We start from the raw sequence: 27,697 nt of genomic DNA, 5'->3' as shown, positions 1-27,697 counted from the left end.
CGAAATTATAAGAAGCAAATACACTATAATGATTGCATTCTTAAGATCTTTAATAGCCATAAAATTACAGGTTTTCCAAACTTTCATTTAAATTTTTGAAAAATATGAGAAATATTGTTCTGAACATCTGTTATTTCATTATTCAGACTTATATAGAATTATTTTAGTCTACTTATTGAAATATTCTTGAAATTTCAACATTCTTTAGTTTACCAATGTTTTAAACAAAAAAATATTTCGTTCTTTTGTGACTAAAACAAACCAAATTATTGAGCTTTTAAAATCACTGTTTTAAATGATTTTGGACCATATCAATAATCTCATCGAAGAAGATCTGCCAATTAACAGATAGTCCTCCATAAGACAGTGATTAATTGACTTAAATAATGAAATTTAAAGCATCATAAAACAGGTAGTTTATGATGCAGAAGCAGCAACAGAATAGCAGAAGGACGGAAAGTTCTTTTTGTTTAAAGTTTTTGGACTTGAAGAATATTTTACTAAATATGTCTAACATGACCGAGAAATATAAAAATTCAACATTGTAATTTTTTCGGCAATTCATTTATTGACACAAAAATATTAAATAAAATTCTTTCCTTTTTCGTTTCTGAAAAATATTGCAGAAAGAACCTTGAGGCAGTACCTAGTCTCAACAATTGCTAATTTTGCTAATTTTATCAGCCAATTAATTTCGCCACTTTACAGGCATAGCTACCCAATCAGAATGTTCTATATTTATTGTGAAAGTAAATGTTTCTGAATTTTCATTTGCTGTTATAAAAGTCAATTAATTAAAGTTGAACGATATATTTAGTTTTGATTTTCACTACTTATTTGCCTTTAATATGATGAGCTAACAGTCAATTACCGATGGCTGTTAATATATATTTTAAATCTGAAAAGAGTGAAGTGATAAGAGATAACATCTGATACAAGTGATAAGTGATTTTGAAATTTTTTTTGCCGTTTATTTGTTTTTAAAAATACAGCCAATTATTAACTGCGGGAGTCATTGCAAATAAATTACAATAGTTTATGTAATAAAATAAAGAGTATAATCTTATTAAGCAATTAATGCTCACAGAATTATTTTGGATATTAAGAAATCTGCAAAAATCTGAATAGGCATTTAATAATCTAAATAACATTTTGAGACTTCAATTAATCTAAATTTCAATTTTTGTAAATTAATTTTTTTCATTTGAATGTTTTTTTTTATATAGATATATATTCCTCGTTTTAATTTTTTCTTATCTACAAAAAAAAAAAAAAAAAAAAAAGATTTATCAAGCAAGTGATTGCATAATTTTGACTTGCTGCCCTACATTTCTTTTTCTTTTTGCATTTTTTTAAAAAAAAAGTTTTCGAAAGCCCGAAGCAGAAGCATTTGAATGTTAAAAAAATAAACTACTAAATATAGACTGAGATAAAAATTTAACAGTGCTGCCCAAGGTTTTGCAATTCACGTAGTAAAACGAAAAACAGGTGATAAATTTTTTTTAACTTCTTTACGTGCACAGAATTCTGATGTTTTCGAACCAGTAACATAATTTTAAATTTTAATCCTGCCTTGTTTTTTTATCACTTCATTTAATGGGTATATAATAAAATGTTTTGCGAGAAACTACTAACTTTACGTTTTGCAATGAAAAATTAGGTTGAGGCAGTCTGTGTTTATGAGCAGAATGAAAAATTATGTTTGCTAAATGCATTTTATTCTGTGAAATATATTAAATGTTTTCCTAAACTTTTCAAAAAGTTAACTCCAATACTATTTAATTCTGTGTTTTATTATCATGTTTTGTTTTATTTTATTAGTAGAAATTCCACCATTTTGATTAATTAGGATTTGCTTTTATTTTTGTCCCGAATTTATTCGCAAAACTTTTAAACAGAAAGTGGCCTAACAGAAATAATGTGCTCAATTAGTATATCGAATTTTATCTGTAAAACTGTGTGGCATATTTGTAAGCAAAGATGAGAAGTGTATTTGACATTGATTCAGTTATTGGAAACATTTGCTCAAAGAGATTCAAGAATTGACAATGTATAAAAAAAACTTAATTATATAAACTTATTAGTATATATAATTGTTCACTGCCGTCTGTAACACTGGATGGAGTTAAAAATATTCCAGGCCATTCGGCCAGGCATCATTATCGACTGCAAAATTACAAATTCTGTTTTGGCATCGAGCAACTCAAAACAGGTTTTATTTATGTTTGAAGTGATTGATTTGTCGGTATACGAATAAAGCGCAACATTAGTGAAATTTAGTTATGGGATTGTAACCTTCATGTTTTATTTACATTTCATTTATACTGGATTGTAGTAAAGGAAATAAACTGAGGTGTGAAGTTTTTATAGTTTTAATTTATGTTGATTCGTGGTATTCTTCCTTCAGATGGAGATGTCTCCAAATATTTTCCTCGGCAGTATTTTTATTTTGCAATTGGCATTGCTCTTTCTTCTGTTAGGGGATCACTATTTGTTTTAAATTAATTTAAATTGTTACTTTTGAGTTGAGTATTCGTGCGAAGGGAAAAAAGATATCTTCAGCCTGAATTTAAAGGAAGAAAAAAATACAAAACTGAATTAATTTAAAGTTTATGCACATTTATGTGAAAATTTCTTAGAATATCTATTAGCATGCAAACTTAGGAAATGGTGAGATCAAAATCTTTTATTGTATTAAAACACTTGCCGAATATTTAAATTAAATATTAAATCAATTAATAAAGACAGCGCTTTGCTTTAATTCCTTTGATTTGAGACATTTTGCCTCAGTTTAGAAACTTCGACACTTTTTTCTTTGGATGGGCCTCATCATTGTGAAATGAGGTCAGATCACAAAGAAGTTGGTTGCATGAGGTCACATATATTTTTCCACAATTCAAAAACATACCAAAATGTGTGCATTTGTATAGAGAAGGAGGATATAACTGGTATAATTTAAAGCTCATATAAAGGGAAATCTTCGGTAACGGGAGTTTCGAATCTATGGTCTTCAGTAATGAAATCACTTCTATCACACTATTGCAGCTATCAACGGACAGAGCGTCTATACAACAAAGATACTACTAAATATCTGTCTATTCGGTGATAAATTGATGATAGCTATAAAACCATTTTTTTATATACAGTTTGTGGAAGACACGGACATTGAACTAACAAAAGATAAGATAACAAAACCATCGGGAGTGGTCTCAACAAAACTTACACGCGTACTTTCTAATAAACTTGTCATGTCAGAGAATGCCTTACATGGGATTGGCGTACAATAGTTGCGAAATATTAACTTTTGACATGAATCTAACATCTTAGCATTTTACAATCGTGTCACCCTTGGCAAGTTATTTGGCAATTAATCCCTGACATGCTGTCAAAAATATCAAAAAGTCGAATCTGGGTTTCAAACGCGTTCTTCCCAACCGACACAAAAATTTGACATATAACTGTACTTGTAAGCGCAAAATCCTATACCAAAATTGATTGATTTAAATCAGTGCATTTTTGAGTTATCGCGTTTGCATGTTTCTGAAAGTAAAGATCGACAGACAGTCAACCCGTTGTTGGATTTGAATCAAAAATTGACAGGTGTCTACACTATAGATATTAAATCTGTGTACCGAATTTCATTTATCTAGCTTCCTTAGTTTTTGTAACTTCAATACCCAAAACTTCATGGAAATCTGAAAATTTATTTTAAAGACCAGATGCCAAATTTCAACATCGATGTCAAATCGTTTTTGAGTAATCTTTGTCACGGACAGACGGACATTTTCCAAAAATATTTTTTTCGATCTCTGGAAGGTCTAAAATGCAGAGATTCATCGAAATCTCGAGTTCAAATTTTTTGACGATTACTTTCACTTTCTCTATATTACGTATACGAGAAAGTGAAAAAGTATTAAAAGTCGTAGATCCAATATCTTTTATATGTTGAAAATTAATAAATACATTGGAAATGTTCCACTTAAATTTTGTATTTAATGCCCATTAACAAAAGATTATTTTCTTTGAATTACATACCTCATTATATTCTACTAGTGCAATTTTTATCACTGGACCTTTAATAAAATTTTGCATAATTCATTTTCTGAGCGGCTATTGTAATTATTGATTTCAATGTTTTCATAGCTATCATGAAGAAATCTTTTTTATTGGTGAATGATTTTTGTTACGAATATGTTTTTTGCAGAATTCCTTGCTTCATTCTTTCTATTGTCTCCATATGACGTTTGTTTTCATTCTGCTCATTAATTTTAAGAGTAGATGCCTCCGAACAAGGAAAAGTAATTTTTCCCCCATCATGCAGATCGCATTTTGAATTTCAATTAATATTTTGATTAAAAAATAAATTTAATTAGCGGGAGAGGCCTGTATGAAACTTTCTCGCATATCCATTAATAAAGGCGCTATCTCTAATAGCAGCCGAATATACCTTTTTTTGGATATCTTGACCGATGATAGAATCCTAAATTGAGCACAGAATTACAATTTTAGTTGTTGTTGTTGTTTCTTATGGCACTTGCCATGGGCAAGCCCGCTGTTCGAAGACAGCCGATTTAAGCCTGAGGGGGAGCGCCTCTTGTTTTTTCAGTAGCGCCATCAAGGGCCAAGAGTACGACTTAGCTGCACACACGTCACAACCCTTTTTACGGGGCGGACTTCATTCACGCATTTTATTCACTCAACCACAGATCGTAATTCAGACCTGAATCAGAGAACGATCACCCCTGATCCAGTACCCCCAAATGTATTACTCTCGACATGGAGGACTTTGTGACCATTACAGATTTAACACGCGAATTGTAAAAGGTGACATACAACATCACTTATTTAAATCGTTGCGTCTTTGATTTATCACCTTTATGTGCATTTTAAAGGACAAACCAACAGATGATCAACTCTTTGACAGATTTCATATAATATTTGATACGAATCTGAGCTTAAAAATTCTATTTTTGTGTATAGAATTTTATACATCTAATTCTTTCCGTTTTATAACTATCGTGTGTATCTTTACTTTAGAGAGCTAGACAGATAAGCTTTCTGGTATCGTTACAAATCTGATAGAAATCTGCAATTTTTGTATAAAGATCAAGGAAAATTTTATATATAGTTTGCTTAAACTATCAAAACAAACGAAGTCTTATCTTTGTAAGGCAAATAGCGTTTAAGAAAACATGACAAACATGAAATTGCAATAAATCAAATTATGAAACGTTTTGAAATTGTAAAATTTTATTAAGGTTGTTACTAAAATTGTGATTCATATCTGCGCGTTAATAAGAATTCTGTCTCATGCTCATAAATTTGCATTCAATTCGACACACATTGCTGATTATCATACGTGAAATTTGCATTTTAAGCAGAGGATGCAAATATAAAAAGAGTTTTTAAAGAAAAATAAAATAATTTTAATAAAAATAAAATGTTATTACAACTCTGTGAGCATTATATATGTTAGGAAATTACTCATCTTATGATGCTTAGAAAATATCCTTTGTTTTCATTGAATGAAATCGGTTGCAATATAAATATTTCGTTAAACTGTAATCATATTATCTGTAAGTAATCAAATAGTTTGAGGATTTTTTTCCTTCAAATAAAACTATTAACCAAAAACAATTACATAATTCTAAAATTTTAAAAGAATTATTAATCCAAAATATGACGGAAAAGCTATTTGAATGGCAAGTTTTTATTCTATACTTTGTAAACTTTTCATTATTACAATAACCACGAAATTACTTATTTGTTAACCAATAAATTTAGTCGATGATATGAATTCATAAACAGATTGTCTCATTTAATTTATATATATATAGCCGTTTCTTCCCTAGGATTTTAAAAATCGATTTTTGTAATTATAAAGGTGTTGAAATGTATATCATAATTAATTTATAAGTCTATAAGTATTTGTTATAATGGTAATAAATAAATATATCAAACTATATATAGTTACAAAACATCGTAATAAAGATTATAGAAGATAAAGATAATTAAGAATAAAAAAATAAAGAAGATAAAGATAAAAAAATAATCAGTAAATTCTTTATCTATTGAAAATAGTATTTAAGATGAATTTCTTAGAATAAAAGTCTCAAATTGAGAAGCTTTTTCTCAAATTCAAATTAAAAGTGTCGTGATAACGAATTCTTACGATTAATAAATAAAAATTTTTTTCTTAGTTAAAATAAATTAATATTTATACAAGACTTATTTATGGGTGAACCTCATAATTGTGAACTAAATCTAGATAGCAATGACATCTGAGGTGATACCTCATTTTTGAATTTGCATACCCCGCACCCCAACCCCCTAGAGGTAAGTTTCACTCATGATAGATTTAATGTGCAACAGGATACAAAAATAATGGATACAAAATAGAATGAAGTCTCAAAACCGAGATACTTTGTTTCTCTAAATTCTGACACAAAGGCAGTGCTGCTTGTAAGTTAAAAGTATATCAAATAATAAAATGATGTTATTAATTTAAAAATAATATAAAAATAAATAAAATTAAATAAATAATATTAATAAAAAAATTAATAAATGAAATAAAATAAAATAATAAAATGTTATTAATTTAGGAATAATATAAAGTAAATTAATTATAATATTCTGGAAAAATTTACTTGAAATATAAAAAGACAATTTTATAAGTTCACTTAATTTTTTTTTTCGATTCAAATTCTTAAAAATACAAAATTAATAGATGACTAAAATAAAGCCAAGTATATCCTTTATGATTCATGACATTAACATTTTTACATCTAAACATTACACGTTCAATGTAATTATTACATTACACGTAATTCACGATAGTTTTTTTAAAAGCACAAGACATATTTATAATTCCTAAAATGAGAGGAATTTTTGTTCCTGTTTTATTGTTCTAATTATTAATGATTAAGAAAGCCTAATTATTTCCCCCTTAACAGTTTAATTTCTTTTTAACTTCATCTGTTTCAATGTTGGATCTCCTTATAGGAATAATCAATAGCTTATTCACATGGAAAGTGTTCATCCCCTTGGAACGCCTATGCTACCTGGCCTACATGCTGCACATCCCTCTCATGTACTACCAGGGAGGGGTACAGCGAGAAAGAATGTTTATGGGTCACTACAACCAGGTAAGAATAGTATATGCAGCCCCTTTTTCCTTATACAGCCTCTCACTTTTATTCTTTCCGCTACAACTGCCTCACGTGCTTTGACCATCCTCTAATTGTCAAACGACATTTACCTCTGCTGAAGTTTGAATATGTAAACGGTTGTCTATTAAACATAGTTTCAGGCGATGGTAATCTAGGAAGGTCACATTCAATGCACATATGCTGATGACGTCGGCGCGTTTTTTTCATCCGATTGAAACGATAGCGGAAAATCAGTGATATTTCGAGAGAGGTTAAAGGTAAGACGGTTATAGATCCGTGGACATCAAACACTTTCGGATGAGTTCTTTTTTATTGTCAAGAATGCAAATTAATTTGATTGTTTTTGATCCTAACTGAAGGACCTTTATTACGATAGATGCATTTTTATTAAATGTGTTTCCGTTCTAGAGCATTCTTTTGACCTCAGATGCAGTAGCATATCATAGGTAAATTGTAACCGTCGCATAATAATATGCATCCCTCTAATCTATTTGGTTTTAAAAGATTAAGACTTTAAACGTTCAGGAAATTTCAATAAAAATAAAATATTCTTATTAAATGTTTTTTTATATAGCATAGAGTTCTTGTTTATGCATTTCTTTTGAATTCAAAATCAAAGTATACTGTAAAGAATTGGCAGATGTAGTATAATAATGCTGATTTCGTTATATTTGTCTTCAAGAAGTTAAAATAAGCGTTCAAATATTTTCTATCAGCTGCCACTACAAGATTGCAATAGGGATCTTTAATTACCATTCCCCCCTCTCCCCTCTTCGGGAAGACGATTCAGATTATGGAAAAGTCAATTTGATTACGATCAATTTAACGCAAATGAAAGATTAGAAATGTCTGGATAATTTATTCATTCATGAACTTGATTATTGGATGTGTTTTAATTCTCACCAATATCTTTAAAATAATCTAAGCTCATTTGGATGCAAATAAGGATAAAATATTCAGGAAGAATATACTTAAGCTCTTCAAACCTAATTTTTCTGTATTTTTTGTTACACAAGTTCGCACAAATAAAGATTAGAAAGTGTTATCGCTAAAAATATATTACTTGATTTCTAAAAATAATAGATGATATTAAATATATAGTTGGCTTGGATTACAAATATTGCATGACCTTATCCATAGTTTTGAATAAGTTTGATATATGCAATATTACAGACTTTGTGACTCAGAGGAGATCAAATCATAATTTTTGCTAAACTATGAGCTAAGCATCATGTTATATTATTGAATATGAATCATTTGATAAGTGCATTTATCTGGTACAGAAGACTGTTTTAACCCTCTAACATTTTGAAAGCAAACATGTTTTTATTTTAAATTTAGTGCTTTTTGACCCATTGATATTAATTATCATATTTAAATACATGTAATTAAAAATGACCAAACATTAAAATTATCATAAATCTAATTAAATTTGTCAAAAGGTTATTTCATTCAGCAATAATTGTTGATTAAAATAGGAAACAAAAAACCGTCTTTAATTCTTGTAAAATTTTATTGCTGTCATTGGATTTAAACTGATCATACGAATTGCTTCTATTAATACAAAATTAACATGCTTGTAAACAAATGCATTTCACCTTAACTTACAAAACTCTTTATGAATATCATTGCAATAATATAATATTAGCGGGAATATGGCACGTGATTTTGGATCTGATCCTTGGCTGTGACTGTATCATAAAAAAACTTATGCTAATTTTATTTATTTTCAATTGTTTGATAATTATTAAATTTTAAATTCTTACTGCATTAAAAATACCAAGACCTCTTAAATAAGTTTTTCAGCAGTTTTCGAAATTTGTTTCATTTAGCAATATTACAAATACAACAATTTTGACGCTCTTTTTTAATTATTCTTTTTCAGATAATGTGCTTCTTATCCTATGTTACTTTAAGTTTTGCTTTGGCGTCAATTTGCTACTTATTTTTTCAAGTACCGTATGAAGTATTAGAAGGGCTGATTTTCAAAAAACAACACGGTAACATATGGGGAGCAAATCCTGTATCTGTTTCTCAAACTACATTGGAAAGCAACGACGAGGAAAAAGCATCAAATGAAGAAGAAACGAAATCGGAAAAATCAAAAGTGTTGTTCAGCAGAAATGAAGTACCAGAAAGATTTTGATACCATTACTCACCCACCAACGACTATTGCGAGATGAACTTTACAATGTATGATGCTGTAACATTGCCTTTATAGAATCTCAGTGACCGCTAAGAATTGTATTACTACGGAACTAGTCTTTACGCCTACCATTATTTGGAATTGTTGAGCAGATAAGGTTTACTTCAGTATTACTTCATGCATTTATTGTGTTACTTGCTTCATTTCTCAAGAACAAGGTTATTTTATTGTTTTCAAGGCTCTTTTTCATTTTTTAATCAATTATATGGGCCTTTTTCTGCAATTTTCATGTTTATAATCAATTTGTTGAGATTTTAAAATTTAATTCTTTTAAGTATAAAAAATAGTTAAATTTTTATTGTATTTTAATTATTACTGTTTATTTCTTTAATCTGATTGATAAATGAAAACGTTCTTTAAGAAATAATGTTTTCTTTTTTGGATTTAATGCTTTTAATTCATGTATAAGAAATGTATATATACTCTTCATGTTTTTCAATGCTGATTTTAATAAATATTCTTATTCAAAACACAGTCGATTACACTTTCAATTTTCTCTTAACAGAATCAAATTCTTCAAAATATTTTAGAAATATTTGCCTATGTTCAGAGGATGTATTCAAACTTAGATAACCTTTTTTCAAAATGTATGGTCTTACAGAATGTACGATAAATTACTTTAACTGGCATTAAAATTTAATAGTATTTTTATGACTTTATTAAATATATGCCAGCGTCATGGCATAGGGATAGCACGTGTTCCTTGTGATCTGGGCGTCCGGGTTCGAGTCCCGGTTAGGAGATGGTTGTTCTTCTGTGTTCTATCTGTGAGGTGTGTGAATGTGTCCCCCTGTAAAAAGGAGTTGTGCAAGCGAATGTGACGCATGAAATAGCTAAGTCGTACTCTTGGCCCTAGTTGGCGCTACTTAAAAAATCAAGAGGCGCTTAAATCGCTGACTGTCAGCGGGCTTGTAAAATGCCAAAGTCACAACAACGCACGTTAAATATATCATAGAATTCATTATGTGGGTAAAGTTTCTAAACGGATTTCGATTTTTATACTTCTTATAAACATGATGAAATATTCTGTAATTTATAACATTCGCGATATAAAAGTTCCGGGTTATCATCTGAATAAATTGACAACATTATATTGTATAATATATATCTAACAAAATTTCATTGTATAATGTTAATAAAAACTTTCAATGGAATTTTCAAAGTTTAATAAACTTTTCAAATATGCAACTATATGAGAAAGTATTTTTCAGATTATAGTTTAAAATTAATATTTAAATATCCGTAACTTAATTTATAATTAAGTAGCATTTTTTAGCCCTGTGAAAACTATGTGACAACATAAGTTGTTACATAGTTATAGAAAATCGAAGCCCTGTGGAAGAAATTTATTTTTAAAAAAATGAAAAGTTCAGAAAGAGTTTTTAAAGTCATATGGAGGTTAAAATATTTTTGATTTAATTATCTTCTTTTCTTAATAAGGCTCCACTTTTCAGAAGATTATCTTCTTTAAATAAAAGATAAATTTAACTTTTTCAATAAATAAAAATTAAGACGCTGTTTCTTCTGATATTCTAAGAAAAAAAGCTAATCTTCAAATAAATTTTTTATAAATTTTTATAAAAATAATTTTTTTATTTTTTGAGGAATATATAAAAAAATATTCATACATATGAATCAAAGAAAAATAAACTGGAAATTTGTTCGTTGATTTTCAGCAATGCACATGTGTTATTTTATATTTAATAATTAAATAAGAACTAATAACGATGAGTTAAAATAGAAATTTTATTTGTATGCTCCTAATCTCCAACAAACCTAATCTATACAGTTAAAAAAAAGAAGTTTCACTCTTCCAAAATGGGACATTAGTAGATTGAACATTGGAGCAGTGATTGGAACATAAACATTTCCTCAAGATATGACAGATATATGCTGTTTTACTTTACTTCTCTAAGGCTGCTTGAGTACAATTGAAGTATAACTGCTACATTTATAGATTTCTTTTTATACCCTCTCAAACTGATACATTTATAGATCCGAATAGTAAAAAAACTGAAAAATCAATGCAAATTTCGAATTTCCCATTTCTGTAAAAAATTACTCAGATAAAAAAAAAAAACTTATTCGAAACATTTTATTAAACAAAATAAGCATAGAAGAAAATTACATTAAATGTGGATTTCTGATTTTAAAATTAAGTTTGCATGTAAATATGTCTCTCTGACATAAGAATTGTTAAATAATATACACATGTTTTAAGCATTTTTCAATTAATTTTAGTTAGTAATTATTTTTAGTTAATTTTAGTTAGTATTTATTTTTAGTTAATTTTAGTTTTTTAATTTAGTTTTTAGCTGTAATTAGTATTTTGAAACATACTATATAAAGGGTTTCATGAGTTTTTAGAAATGAAATATACCATACTTTAAGAGTTTATATTGTTCCAAATGTAAAGTGTGCTGCGGTAGAACATTATCATATATCACATTAATATAACACATTTTATACAGAAATATTTTTTGTATAAAATAAATTATTTAATACACAGAATACTAAAAATACCACTAAATTTCTTAGCCCCCCGCCTCTTTTTCCTCATTGCCAACTTTAAAATGGCACTCTTTATAATCATAAAAACAGTACCTTATTAAGGTTAAGTAACTGTGCAAAACGAACAAAGAAAACACGCCCAATGCCATCTCTCATAAAGATTGGAGAGTTGAGTTCTTATCACGAAAACAGTTCAAAGATTCAGTAAAAGATACCTTGAACGCAGTAGTTTAATAAGAAACCATACAAAAGACACACTTGTATAGTCATCGCTAAATGAGAGAGATTGCAACCTTTCGTTTCATTAGGCTCTTTCATCCGTCTACAAAGCATATCTAGACTGAAGTCACTAAATTAATGTAAACCTAATCACCTTAGTTTTGAAAATTCACACATTAGACGTAAACTAACCAGAGTATTTCATTTAAAATTGCGACACAACATTGTCTGTTTTCTAGCAATCTGTTATGGGTGTTCTTTCGTTATTACATGTCATTATATGAAAAGTATGCGTCATCAGTCAAATTATTTCTCTATCCAACTGCCATTCCGGGTTATTAAAAACTTTGACGCTCAAGCACTATGTCCAGCCGCCTACAAATCGGCAATTTCATCCATCCCTATCATGTTTGTAAGGAACATCTAAATTCTCTACCAGTGGTGGGTGCATAAATATTGGCCGATAGGAATAATCATCTACTTCCTTCAGGATTTCTCAAACTCTTGTTTTTAAGAGACATGCAGTATATTCATGACATAACGTGTGAAATCTAACTAATGCGTAGTTTGTTGGTTCCATCTTAGTATTAATGCATGCCTGGGCCTTTTAGTTCTAAATCAGTACTACTCTATAACTTTGCACCTGATTTTATCGAAGATTAGAACTGCAACTCCGATTTCTATCTAAATATGGAACTGTAAGTGGTTTCATAGAATAGCGCATAGTTAATTTACTGTTTAGATATCGCTTTTATGATTGTAGCTTCTGCCGTTCAAAAGTTCAGAGGTTAGGCAGCGAAAGAAGACTTAGATTTTAATGAAAATTCTGGAATTCATGGAATAAAAGCAGTTATTCCATGATTTTTTTTATTAAAGTATCATATAAATGCATTAAAAGACGGGCCATTACTCTTTCTTCTAATCAGAAGATGGGCTTAATAATCATCGAGGAAAAGCAGCAAAGTAAAGCCTTAAAAGGGTTTCGATAATTTTTTATTTAGCTAACTAATTTTTATGAGATATGGTTTAGTATTCTAATATATTCTATATTTTACATAGAACAATATGATATCAAGAAAAAATTTTATTTTCTTATTTAAAAAACTCAAAGATTTATGTCGGTAATTGTTAATCAAATACTAAATGTTTGTATGTTAGTTACGAAAAAAATTGTGATAAAATTTCTAGCGTAAAATTGCACTTTTCAATTCATAACACACGAAGTTATTTCAGGTTTTTTTTTCATCAAAAAACTTTTCAAAATTTTATTGAAAATTTTCTCTATGAAGCGTCTGATACTCTCTTTCATATTTTGAAATTTAAGATCATTTTCTGAAAATACTGCTATGTTTTATGTTCTATCATACCATAAAGAATGTTAAATGTTTATGTTAAAGAATGTTTATGTTACGAAATTGTCATTTCTTGTTTTACCTTAAAATCCAGAATATAAGGATGACATATTTGAACATTTATTAACTGTTAATGTGTTTCAGGGTCTTATTTTCTATAATGCATTGCTCTTCTAATTTTAATACTTTTAATTTAAATTAAAAATATTCTATCTTTTTTATGTATTCAGCATCTCTATATTTTTATTTACTTCCTAATTATGAAATGTTTTAAGTTTCAGTAACTTTAAGACAAAACTGCTAGCCATGGACTGTATCAGATCAATGAGAACATTCTGTCAATTAAAATAATACTATTCTACAGCAATTAACGTCAAAATAGATTATAAATTATTATTCGAAAAGGATTATCGGTAATATTACAGCTTATTAAACGTGATGTAAACAATTTGAATGCATGCCAAAATATCGGTGTTCTGCAGTGAATCAAGGTAATGTACGCTATCTATTTCCTTACTTGTAACCTCAGGCGAAGCGTCCTTTTTATCTACTTCGCAATGACTTTCAATGCGAAGATCTTATAAACTGCGTTTCGAGAGTTATACTCTATATATTTTATTGTGTGATTCATGAATTATTCATGAGTTTCTTTCGGTATTTTTTTCTATAAGACGATCATGTTGTTCTTGAGCATTTTGGAGGTAATCTTCTACAAAAAAATTCGAAAAGTCATCTCGATTTTTTTGTGTAGTGTACATGTATAAAATTTATGTAATGAAATTTCCAAGGGTATTAGAATGTTGTTTGTTTTTGAATGCTACAAAAACAAATGATTTTGTCTCCTTTTTGGTATTAAATAACTTTTATTAAGCAATCAGAACTTGCTCTTAAATGTTCACTGATTGGTTTGGTTTTGTGACCAATCTATTTGTAATATTCGTTTGATTTGCTAGAGGTTTTTTGGTGCAGAATCCAATTTCACTTATGCTTGTCAGACTCTACATCAAAACGTAAAAATGCAAAGGAATTTTAAAAATATCTCAGAAATTAAAATTATTCTCAAGAATGAATTTCCATGGCGGTAAAAATTTAGTCTAAAGAATAAAAGGGGTTAGCGTATGAAATATAATATGGAATATTCTAGTAGTGAGTTTTTAAAAAAAATTACCTGCAATAAATATAAAATGATGCTTTCGGATCCTATAAATCCTATACTCTTAAGAAAATGAAAGGGTAATATTTTAAATTGATTAAATCTACCTACAATTTTTGTTACATGATTTTATACATTTATTGTTTATTGTTTTTATACATTTTTCAAATTACTTAAATGCCTGAAATTTCAGATTATTGTGAACTTTCAGTTTCCAGCGTTCTAATTCAATTCCTTAATTACTGATTCATCATCTATCCTAATATTTTAGAAATTTTTGTGTAAAAATGGAAATGATTAGAAATTAAATTTATACAATAGTTTACCAGTGATAATAAAACAATTTTCATATGTATCTTAATATGCTTATAAAAATTTGAATAGCCTGATTATATTTATTGTAGTAGAATTCTTTTGCAGACAACAAAATTATACTCATGGAGAAAACTCGACTATTTAATTGCTAATGCTATGATAAGAGACAGAAAGAAACAATTATTGAAAAACAGTTTATTTTGACCACTTTTTACGACTCAAACCCGATGCGGAAACGGAAGTTTTAAGTGATATAGTAACATATAAGCTTTGTTTTTTATTTTTTTCAATCACTTTAACGGCCATATGTGTTTTTTCGTAATTCATAAGTTTTAGTAAAGGTAATTCAGAAACTCAATTATACAGATATATGGAATTCCATATGGCATTTTATGCTGCAAATATGCAGCATTTTATGCTGCAAATATATGTTATAAAATTTGGATCCAATCATTTGAGAAAGAAAAACATCTGAAACTCATATTCAGTTCTCTTTATTATATATGAAACAGGAAACTATATATTAAGTCATTGCATGCGAAAGTCATGTATGTTTGAGGAGGCATCGGCTCTTCTAATGATTTTGGATAGTTTAATCTCATGTTTTCAGAGGGTACGAACTTTTTTTTATTAGAAGAACCATAAAAAAAGTGCTATATCGAGTGCAAAAAAAAGTCAAAGGGATTTTCCACTTTTTACTTCGGGATTCAAATGGATTTTTCTCTTTTTTTACTTACCCTTCCCTTTTTTCCCTTTTCTTCGGTTTTTATCAAAATTATATAACTATTTTTATAATGAATCGTTAGTCAAATATACGAAAAAAAATTGAGTGCTGGAAGTGTTTCAGTTTTGGGAGGATTTTAAAAAATCCATTTTGCATTTAGCTTAATTGTTTATTAAAGCTGCCATATAGGATGAAAAGTTCTCTTATTCGTGGGGACAAAATTTTAAGGAATAAATTACCATCTCAGATATTGTCATCGTCATCTGTGGAGGTTACAATTAATAAAAATAGGTCACAAAATAACTCTGGTGTTATTTCAATATAATAGATAAATTTATTCAATAAAACTATAATTATAAAATGTAAAATCATTACATTATACCAAGCAATTAAAACCAAGAAAAAGTTTTAAAAAACGAAATTTACACATTTACACATTGTACTATTTTAAAAACATGTCCAATATTTCACTACAAAACGCTGTATAATTATTTGTCATCAAAAGCATTGTTTAGCTTTAACAAACTGCATTTGCTTAAAATTTCAAACGATTTCTGAATAAAAAGAAAAAATCATTTTAAAATGTTCAACAGCAAATTAATCTCTTCTCTTTATCTCAAGATTTCTCTAGAAATTTTTTCCTGTATGAACCTTGATTATTAAAATGCTTTAACTGGATGATTCTGGATTAGGAATTATACGATTGGCGTCAATTTTGAGGAATACAGAGTTTAATTGCTAAAAAAAAACTCTTTTATTTCGAATTCAGATCGAAACTACGCTGGAAAAATTCGAGAAAGAACCTTGTGAATTTGTAATCACTCATACAACGAGGACAGCATTAAAACCGGTACGATATCAAAGTCGCATAGGAAACTCGCAAAGACACCATTGCAACCATCAACTGCTTTTCTCATAGCGCCTATTCGCGTACCACAGTCGAGACCATGTCCACATTATTTCAAGGATGTGACTCAATTTCTCTTATTGCCCTATCCACTAAATTTTCCGAATTTTAACCCGATCGAGCTTTTCAGTAATATTATTAGACGGGCCCCCGAATTGAGTGTTCACCGTTAAATACTAGAAATTCTTGGAATTTATGATCATCCATAGTAAAACTATTTCGGGACCTAAGGATTTCAGATTGGTAGTTATAATGTTTTCACTGTGTGCTAACAAAGTTGCTGAATTATTAAATTTTATAATAATTTAGGTGGGATCCTTCTCAAATTAGTTAAGTAAACTGAAAAATGTTAATATTGAATGAATAATATAAAATATTTAAAAAGTGAAAACAAAAATAGTTTTTTTTATTGTAATTTAAATTTGAATGATAAAATATATAGAAAAAAAAATAATTTCTTTTATAATTAAATGAAACGTCATCTTCTTACAAGACCTTGCACATATAGAAAACACATTTAAGTTCAAGCAATCAGATATTTATCTTTTCCTCATAGACACTTAAGTGAAATATAAACGGCAGCTTATTTTTTTAAAAAAGAGGATTAAGTCGCGTGCGACCCATTCCCAATACTATTCGAAAATTGCGTTTTTTTATCATTTTTTTTTACATTCCACGTGACACCGGTATTGAGAGGATAAAACTTTTATTAGCTGGTTTTTTTATTACATGCTTTTTCAACCGCATTAATTAGATGTTCATTTTTCATTACATGTTTATAGAATCAAATGACACAGTTTTTCTTGTTTTCAGTCCGCAAGAATGATATTTTTTTATTAAATGATTTTAAGATATAAGTATTGAATTAACGCTTAATAACCCAAGCTTTTCCGCTGAAAAACATTAATTTTGTCGAATATTTTTAGTCTTTGTATGGGTGAATTTTAAAAAAACTCTCGTTTATGAATAAAAAACGATTAAAATTTCTCTTTTATCCCCAAGGTTTTGAATATTTTTAATAATGCAAGAATCAACAACAAACAGCAATAAAAATATCTGTATAATTTTACAAGCTATTTTAGAAAATAGTTTGATCCTCTTCTTTTTAGTATTTACTTAAAATCTTTTAAAACAATTTTTTTTCACTATTTACATTTTAGGGCCAGAATTTTTTTTCTTCAGAACTGAAATTTAAATCATATCTTTTTTCTTTAGAACGATATACACGACACATATATTGTACACATTATCGCGAGATAATGTCTTCATTCTCAGCCGATTCGTGATTATAATTCGCAATAAGAACCATCATCCCTCCATCTATCCAAGATTTGAAAAATGAAACATTTAGGGCAATATTATGAAAAAAAGACTATGATTCGTTAGCCATTAATAAGAAAGAATTTTTTTTTAGCTTTAGCATTTCTATATTTAATATTCTTTATTGGTTTGAGTTCGTCTATACCAGCTATATACAAATAAAATTATATTATATAAATATTTAAAATTTTAGCACACTCTATAGCATAGGTTCCCAAAGTGGTCCAGGTGGACCCCCAGGAGTCCATAGGAGACCACACGGGGGTCCACGTAGACGTGAAAAGAAAACAGGGGTTCACACGTTGTAAGTGGGGGTCCACGAAAAATTTTCTGGTTTTCATAATAAAGAACAAAAATTTTGGCTTGGATTTACCTATCAACGTAGGCAGGTAGCATCATTCACTAGGTAGGTACTCAAAAATATTCGGGACTCAGTTCAAACACAGAATTGAATAGAACAATAGATAATAGTACAAGTGGGGAATAGTGGGAAATTGCGAGAAAATTTTTGATAGTGTTTCCCTCGTCATAACTTGTCAAAAGAAGTTTTAGTGCCATTACCAACCTGTTAACAAAAAAAATGGAGCAGATTGAACATCACAGAACGGGGAGATTTGAGATTACTTCTTACAAAACTGAAGCCAAATGTTGATAATTTGCTGTCAATTCATCAAGTACATCTGTCTCATTAAAAGTATGACTATTTTTTTATTGTTGATTTACATTTCAGAGTTCATTGTTGATTTTTTTTGTCAATTGTTGATTGTTTGTAATGATAAATGTTTATAATTTTGTATAACCACAAGTATTATTTTAATAAATAGGACACAAGAAAATGTGCTACTTTTTTTTCTTCTTAACAGCCCCAATTTAGGGTGATATTTTTTAGGTGTTTTGGGAATACAATAGAAATGTAGCAGCAGGAGGCCTACCGAAAATAGTAAGACTTTGAAAGTGGTCCACGAGAAAAAAAAGTTTGGGAACCTCTGCTCTATAGCATACTAGATTATTCGTGTATAATATTTAAAAAATATCAAACTATCTCAAACAATAAAAAGAAACTATTATATATTTTTCTTAAGTGCTCTTTTCATAAGATAACTTTTCACCAATTTATCCAGGATGACTAAAGATTTTGTCCCATTTCAATTAATCCTTTTTTTTTGTCGTTATTTATAAGTTTAGATATTGCATTTTTATTTCTTTTCAAAAATTTAAGACAACGAAAACTTCTTGTAAAAATGCAGAGAAAAACATATGGCCACATAACTTTGAAAACCATATTCACCAAGTAGTGTGATGCAGTTTAGTCAAGGTTGGCTCTTGCATAAAAAAAACCAAATCAAACCAGCAAGTAGCGTACTATCTAATTTAAAACAAAATATGTAAGAAACAAAAAAGTCATAGTCTGTTAAAAATAAATTAACTTTTTTATAATAATTAACTTAGAAATAATCATGGCTCTAGACAATAATAAAAGCAGGGTCAGTAAATCATGTAAAATTCTTTAAACGGATTTCTACTTTTAGATTCATCGAACAATTTTGCTTTGTTCAAAGATTTTCATTCTTTTTTTAAGTAAAGGAACAAGCACAATATTATTTTCAGTAGAAAAAGCAATTTTTTAAGGTTTTATCTAGTTTATTGTATGATTAGTCGAGGCATTTATTCGAAGTACCAAATGAAGTAAAAGAATGAAGAAATTTTTAGTTGAGGCAACTCTTCTAGGTCTAGCTTGTTTATGATAAATAATATTTTTTAAGTTAAAGCACTAAAACTAATTTAGGAAATTTGAATATCACTCTTCTATAAAAACTGCCGATTTTAGATCACTTCATCGACCGTCTCAAAGAAAAAACATCAATCTTCTGCCAGGGTTTCTCGCCAATGATTGGCCTATGATTATGAAAATGTTGATTGTTCTTAAACTGATACATAAAAACGTCATAAGATTTGATCGCAGAAGATAGAAACATTTATTTATTTATTTAAAAATTAAAGTATCAAGACTATTTCGCAGAATATGATTCTTTAGGTTTAAAGGATTCTTAAAATATAATGAATTAGAGAAATTTTTGTTGAATAACTCTTTAAGATATTATATAAATTGCGAAAACTATTCTGCAGCGCACATACAACTTCAATGCCGAATGACTCCGCTTTCAATTTTCATATTTAAAAAGAAAGACATAGTTGGTTTCAGTAAAAAATGTTTTTATATTAAATGCAGTTTTAATTTCCACTCTAATTTAAAGTTGAGGTTTTATGGACACTGACAGAAAATTAAAGAGAGAGGTAAGCAGTACAATGAACAGAAACAGTTTGAGGCCTACATAATGGTATGCCTGAATTATACAACTATCAAAATCTGAAGCTTAAAACATTTTGCAGAAAAAGCTATTAAGAGACAAGTTACATAAAATATTTAATATAAAATTTTAGAGATCATTAATTCTGGCGAACTGGATGGTCGCCAAAAGCGGCTAGTGTTTTATAAAATTAACGCATCTTTCTTTAAAATTAGGTAAATCGTTCCTTTAATAATATTCTTTTTTTTGCGTCATAAAATTGGCATATTCATCTATTTAATTAAAATATTTCCTCTATATACATTATGAATTTAACCCTTTGCTATCCACTATCCAGTACACTGGACATCACATTTTGGATGAACAGGTCCAATGTCCAGTACTATAAGATATAAATTCCTAATTCAATTTCCTTAAAATTGATGTTGTATTATATTTTCCCCCATTTATTAAAACTGATTTATTTTGTTCTATAAATTAACTTGGGATCTGGCTACCATCGCTATAATAAAATCAATGGACCGCAAGAGTTGAGGGAAAAATTCCATCTGAATTTAGGTGTGAAAGTTAATATTTTTTTTTATCATTTTTAATATGACGTAGTAACTATTATGTTAAGTAAGGTAATAAATAATAATGCAAATGTTTCATCCAATATCGTGCTTTGAATTATATTTGTATTCCTTTTATTAGTACCTTTTCACAATTAATTTTGAATAATTTATTTATAAAGCTTTATTTTTGCTGCATTTTTGACTTGAAATGAAAAGATCTTCGGTGAATAAATTTTAATTGAGAATATGCTGCTTTAAATTATACAACTTTAACTAAAACTTACGTTTAGAATTAGTTTATATTATTATTTGAGTTTTTCACACTTATATATATTATTGACATAACTTTTGTTGAAAAATATATTCTAGAATGTTAAAAGAATAAGAAATAAGATTGTAAAGAAAAATACATATTTCCAGCATTAGTAACACTCGCTTTTCAAAAAGCTTTTTTTTTAATTATCTTATATTCTTGAATCTTTAGGCTCTATCGAGCATCCCAATTTGGTCTTGACATGAGTGTAAAATCAACCCCATCTGTCCGCAATTTCATAAAGGTTAAGGCTAAGGTTTAGCCTGTCACTATCAATGCAACCACACAGTAAGAAGGCGAAAACGCAATAGATATATTTTTACAGATAGCCGTGGCCGTGCTGACAAAAAGGGTCGCCACACCCATGGCTCGTGGTGAATCAAGGGGATACCAAGACCTCCGCAAGACAGCCCCAAGGGTTTTCTTTAGTACAGCGTTTATAAACTTTGAAACTAGAATTTATATGGTTTTCAATTTTGGATTAAGGGGAACGAAAGAACGAAGAAATTAGATATAATCCTCCACAGGGCAATTGCAAAGTTATCTCTTTTTCTACTGATAATAAAGATGAATACGTGTATTTGCACCTAACAGGTCAGATTGCTTGAACTAGAGCTATAAATTTGGAACATATGTACTTTAAAGAGTGGAAACGTGCACTTTAGCTTAATCTTTTTTAGAATTTTTATATAAAATTAAGCGAAATTTTAAATTTCTCCCACCTTAGCTACCAAAAAATATTATAGCACAAAAATAATTTTTGTATCATCTTAAAATTCAAAAAAATATTTTTTCACTGACTCTAATTTAATATCAATGCGAATTTGTTCTGAATTTCGGTAATTTTTTAAAAAATATTTTCTTGTTTAATTTCCAGCAATTGATTGTATTGTTGCCTTGAGATTCAAGTTATTATAATCATTTAATAAATTATTCAGTTGCTTGATTTTCTCTGATTATTGAAAGCTAATAAAAGAAGAACCCTGCTTAATATTTGTATTGTTTACAAAATGAATAAAAAGTTACATTATCATGGAAGTTAAAAAATATTAAGATAATATATGTAATAAACAATATAATATATGTAAGACAAAAAAGTAACAAATTAATGTCTGACAATTTGAAGGTAAAATGGACTTGAAATTATATCTAAACGATTTAACTGAAATGAAATATAACTTAATTTCCGACGAATCTGTTGGACACCAAAGGCGACAATTACTAATAATAAAGTGTAAGTGGGTGTTTCTATGTACTGATACTCTATAGGGTAAACGATTAGACCTTGAGCTATTAAATTTAGTACAAATATACCTTGGAGGGTGAGTATGTGCATCTCGGAAAGAATTTTTGGACATTTTAATTAATAAAAATTAAATTAGATTTTAGCGCCTTTATATAGTAATTTCCAATAATATAATATGTACATATATTCTTAAACTAGAGTTCCTATTCATAAACTGGTCCAATAATTTAAAAGCAGATATGCTGATAATGGCAAGATAGCCTCGAAACTAATGGCTGCGTTGTATCAAAAACTATTCATCCAAAGAGAGAGAGAGAGAGAAACCAAATTTATTTAAATCAAATCCATTTCCTATTTCATAATGTGAAAATATTTATTCATTTTAATTTAATTATACTGAAACTCTACATAAATGTGATTCCATTGACATGTCTTGTTCTGCAGACCACGAACCATTGATATTGTAGATATACTCAGACTACGAACCCATTGTTGGCAGACCACGAATCATTGATATAGATATACTCAGACTACGAACCCATTGTTGACAGACCACGAACCATTGATATAAATATAGACAGTAAACCCATTATTGGCAGACCACGAACCATTGATATAGATATAGACTACGAACCCATTGTTGGCAAACCACGTTGTTGTTGTTGTTGTATATGGTTTATTGGCGCAAGAGCCATATTTGGCTATACTGTGCCAAGCATACGGTAAAATCAGATAAGACATTTAAAACAACACATTTTAAAAACAAATGAAAGTAATAAAAACCACGTAAAATGTGTCGATACAAATATTAAAAAACTTAACGTAAATGTAAAATAATCATATAAAAAAGAACATAAAAGGAATAACAAACAAATCATATAAAAAAGAACATAAAAGGAATAACAAACATTCATCATAAAAGGAATAACAAACATTCATCATAAAAGGAATAACAAACAGATGAAATAGGTGTTATATATAGTTGATGAAACCAATAGCTCTTAAAAATTTAAAAATATTTGGGTGGTATTTTTCACCCACTAGGTCTTGCAAGTTAAGAGAAGACGAGTAGAAAAAATTATGACGATGAACATTAAAATCGGGACATTCAATTAACATATGTTTTACACTAAAAGCAATATGACAAGTGGGGCAAATTGGCACCCTTTCACCCAAGATGAGATGACGATGAGTAAAACGGGTGTGTCCTATACGGAGGCGAGGCACCGCAGATATAGATATACGAACTCATTGTTGGCAGACCACGCAGACATAAAGCCCATTGATATATTGCAGACCATACCCAGTTATAGATATTGAAAATCACGAATTCCTTTCTCTCCCATTCTATTTATCCAAATTATGAGGTCCCTCCCTTTGAGTCTACTTTTTGTGGTTTCCACACGAACTTTAATGAAAGAATCCAATTCATTTCAATCACGAAATCGGTGCAAAATATTTTTTTCTTTTAGTATTATATAGCCACTACACTTTTAAAGGGACGAAAGAAATAGTGACGTAAAGGTGGAACATCTGAGGAAACCGCTTACATATGCAAAAATGCTCAGGAGCCAGCGGGAGTATTTCCCGGAAGTTTTCTTGCACACTCCCTAATAAAGATATTTATTTCTCTCTCTGCAAATAAAAATTGAGATTGCGAACAACGCTATAAAAATCACAAGTGATAAAATGTTTATTTTTATATTCTCACAGTCGAATGCTTTGCACTTTTTATATATAGTGAAGAAAAGTGAAAATGCAATATGAAAATCTTTTTGTACAATTGAAAATTTTTTACATTTGACACATAGCTATGAGTTTAATAACAAGATTATATAAATATTTTATTTATCTAAGTTGCAGCATTTTTTAGGTTTTATGTTTTCATGCTTGCGGAAGTTCAGACCGACAAATAACGAACCCTCAATGAATTAGATTCGAAATTTGACACCAATCTGCACTTTAGATATTAAATCTATGTGCTAAATATTATTCATCCAGTCTTTGGCATCTTATGGTTATCGTTTTCACTTCTACTTGGACGGCTAGCCAGATTGACTTTTTGAGAATAGATTTTGTACAAAATTTAATACTCTATGAAAAATAGAGAAAAAAAAAGAATTAGAATATTGATATTCTATAAAATATGATCATCTAGAAATTTAATATAAACACTAACTGCTAAATTTCACTCCTTTACCTGAAAATATTTTTGAATTATCGTGTTCGAAGTCAGAGAGACATAATTTCATTTACGCATTTTTAGTACTAAGGTAGACTTGAAAAGCGAAAATTCGTCAAAATCCTGAATTCGAATTTTTATTTTTTTGACGAATGCAAAACTTTCTCTTTGTAACGAGAAGGTTTCACAAACTATCAATATTAAAGAATATTTTGTTTCTATTTCTAGTTTTACTTCAAATGAACAATTTAAACTAAATTAATCATTGATACTATTCTGCCTTTGCATAATTGTAAAGGGCAGAATGGCCGAAATGTTGTGCGATATTGTCTTGTAATTTGATTACCTTTAAAAGTATGATTATGGAATTACTAAAGATGCAATAAATGTTTTATTTACATTAAAAATTTGAATTTTAATACTTCATATTATATTTATACAAAAATAAAGATTTTTTTCCATTAATGAGCCATAATCATTGCTTTCTACTGCAATCTTTAATTCAAAATGAATTTCTGTTTTCATTTCTCATTCTTTTAGTCTTTTTTATCTCTGAAATTCATAAATATTATCAAAGATATTTTCATTCTCTTTGTCAAATTAAACATTTTTGGTTGGTTGCGACGCCCCCTTTTTTTATGGAATTTTTCCAGCTTGAACTTCCTAAAAGGGTGTAAAAGATGGAAAAAGATAAAACTCATAAACGTTGATTTAAGGATTTTAATCCATTCTGAACATAGGAAGTATGAGAAAACAGTGTTGTAAATATTGAAAAAAGAACCGTTTAAGATTAGAACATAAAAGCAGAGAAAGTGCTCATTAGGCTCTGAATAGATAATTATAACGTAACAATATGCTCATGTATTAATATTATTGGCATAATTTGAATAATTGCTTTAGTTGATGAATGATATGAAAGCTATGTTCAAAACAACTGCTAGGAGCATAATCTGTCTGAGTCTTGTTAATTCTTTTAACAAGACAGTTTTTCTTTTTATCGTTAAGGCTTAATGAAAGCGATAATAACCGCGAACACCAGTTGACACCAACAATTGTATAGAGATCAAAGAAAATATAATTAGAAGAAATTACTCTTGATGTTTCTTTTGAAGGAAGCGTTCAGGAGTTTCTCAATGTCGTTAAAGACATTTTGCATTAATGTATCAAATATAAATTTGTAAAACTATTTATTTTCACATGACCCTGAACTGATTTTGATCACATTTTTTACAATTCGGTTTAATTTAAACGCTTAGTTAGAAAAATAAATAAAATATTGCTGTTATTGTCAGATAATTAAATTACAGGAATAATTGATTTGTTTTTCATTGATTATGATAATCAAACCTTTTAAGTTAGTTCTAAAAAAGGAATTCTATATTTGGCTTTAAGAACATAGTATCTAGATTATCTGTGTCCTTTCCGTAGGAAAAAAAATTCATTTATGATTCTTTTAAGTTAAGTGACTATATAAAAAAAAAACGATTTTTTGCGAAATTATGAATTTTTTTTATTTAATATTCTTTATGTTTAAACAGGTTTCTTTATAAAACTGTCAGAATTTTTTTCTTAGATTATTTTTTGGAAAGTTACACTGTAGCAGTTGCATTAATGTTATCTTCTCTTTTGGATACTAGATGGCGATGCCTTATTAGGCCATCCCATATGTCATCCCATAGTGCATTGCGATTGTAATTAGAATGAGATGTGATGCTGAACTGTGAAGCCGCGAGTGTGAATGTCTTGTCTTTGTGTTTGTGCTTGTTTAGTGTGTGAACATGATTATTAAAAGAAATGTTCCTAAAAACATTCGTCCTGTTGCTTCCTCCAGGGATCATAATAATCTACATACCACCACATTGACTTTCGTTTCCTCACAAATTCTTTTCCGTTGGGCCCCACGTTGGGCGCCAACATTTCTATCCAAAAGAGAAGGTAAGAGTAATGCAACTGCTACATCCTCCCCCTCTGGCTCTGACGACGTCCCGGCAAGGAGGCAGAATTTGAATTGTCTGGAAGTCTATTGGTTAAGAGTAATGCAACTGCTACAACACTGATTTTTATATTTACGTTTGCATACGTTTTAATGCTATTTTGCATCTTTAGATGCTATGTTTTCAAATTCTGATCTTTGACAGAATTTTCTGACGAAAAAACACATAAATTAAAATGTAACCCTTATTTTTTGTTCAAATTTGGTATAATAATTTCTCAATATGCTCTGCAGTTCCGGAATAATAAATATTTTTATTTAGACATTTTTTATACCTGTTTCAGTGCATCACAATGTAAAAATAAATTTCGAGCTATTTATCAGTCTAATATTAATGTTTAAAGAAAACGGCTTATTTTTTAGTTCAGGAACTAGATAATATATCTCTTAAACTATCTGCAAAATTTTAAGTAAATCATTTGATAAACCTCTAAACTTGAAGATTTTTGCTTTATATCTCTTTTGAGCCAAAAAAAAAAAAAAAAAAAAAAAAAAAAAAAAACAGCTCTTTTTTTTCTTTCTAATCTTTGAAAATCCTTTGTCACTTAACTAGAACATTTTGGTTTTATAGATATTTTTCCAAACGTTTGTACGCAAAATATGCAAAAATGTAATTAGTTTCGAACGTTTTTCAAAAAATTCATTCCGGACGTAGTCATATACCTCAAACATCAAACATTTATGTAATTTTCAATACATATACATTTATGTTAGAAATTCGTAAGTGCTTAATTTTTTGGACAATAATTTATTACTAACTTATTATGTATATGCTTATACAATTATACTGATTTCTCTAAAAAAGTATATTGTTAATAGAAATTCCCACTTGCAGGGAAGGAAGTATTGAGATCAGATAAAAACACTTTAATAGTCTGAGAAGCCATTTGAAGAATAATAAAATATCTTTTTTCAACATTCCATTGCGTTGTAAGATTTTTGGTGAAACATATTCCAAAAAACCATTGAAATAACCGGTAGCAACCAGTTTTATCTTATTTGAATAATATCTAAGGCACATTTTTTTTTATTTGAAATAAGCTTTAACTGCTCTGGCAAAAAAAAAAAAAAAAAAAATCCAGCATTGTGAGATCTTAAGATCTTAATCAGTCTCTGAGACGTACTGTGATGTCGTCTAGATCACAAGGTGAAACATGACATCATGACATGAATTTCGTTAGCTTGAATTAAATACTGGGAATGTGATATATTAAAAATTTTATT

At 28.7% G+C, this 27,697-nt stretch overlaps 1 protein-coding gene across 1 annotated transcript in view; it reads left to right on the top strand.

The window, feature by feature from the left end:
- Positions 1-9,566, top strand: part of LOC129963631 (O-acyltransferase like protein-like) — a 69,604-nt gene extending 60,038 nt beyond the window's left edge. The window contains exons 14-15 of the mRNA XM_056078114.1: positions 7,003-7,145; positions 9,055-9,566. Coding sequence (XP_055934089.1) covers positions 7,003-7,145; positions 9,055-9,315 — 404 coding nt within the window. The 3' untranslated portion in view covers positions 9,316-9,566. The remainder of the gene's footprint in view (positions 1-7,002; positions 7,146-9,054) is intronic.
- Positions 9,567-27,697: the final 18,131 nt, after the last annotated feature.

Source organism: Argiope bruennichi, chromosome 3 (assembly GCF_947563725.1).
Source record: "Argiope bruennichi chromosome 3, qqArgBrue1.1, whole genome shotgun sequence".
NCBI lineage: Eukaryota > Metazoa > Arthropoda > Arachnida > Araneae > Araneidae > Argiope > Argiope bruennichi.
The sequence above is the reverse complement of the archived record's forward strand: the minus strand, read 5'-3'. Positions and strand labels throughout refer to the sequence as shown.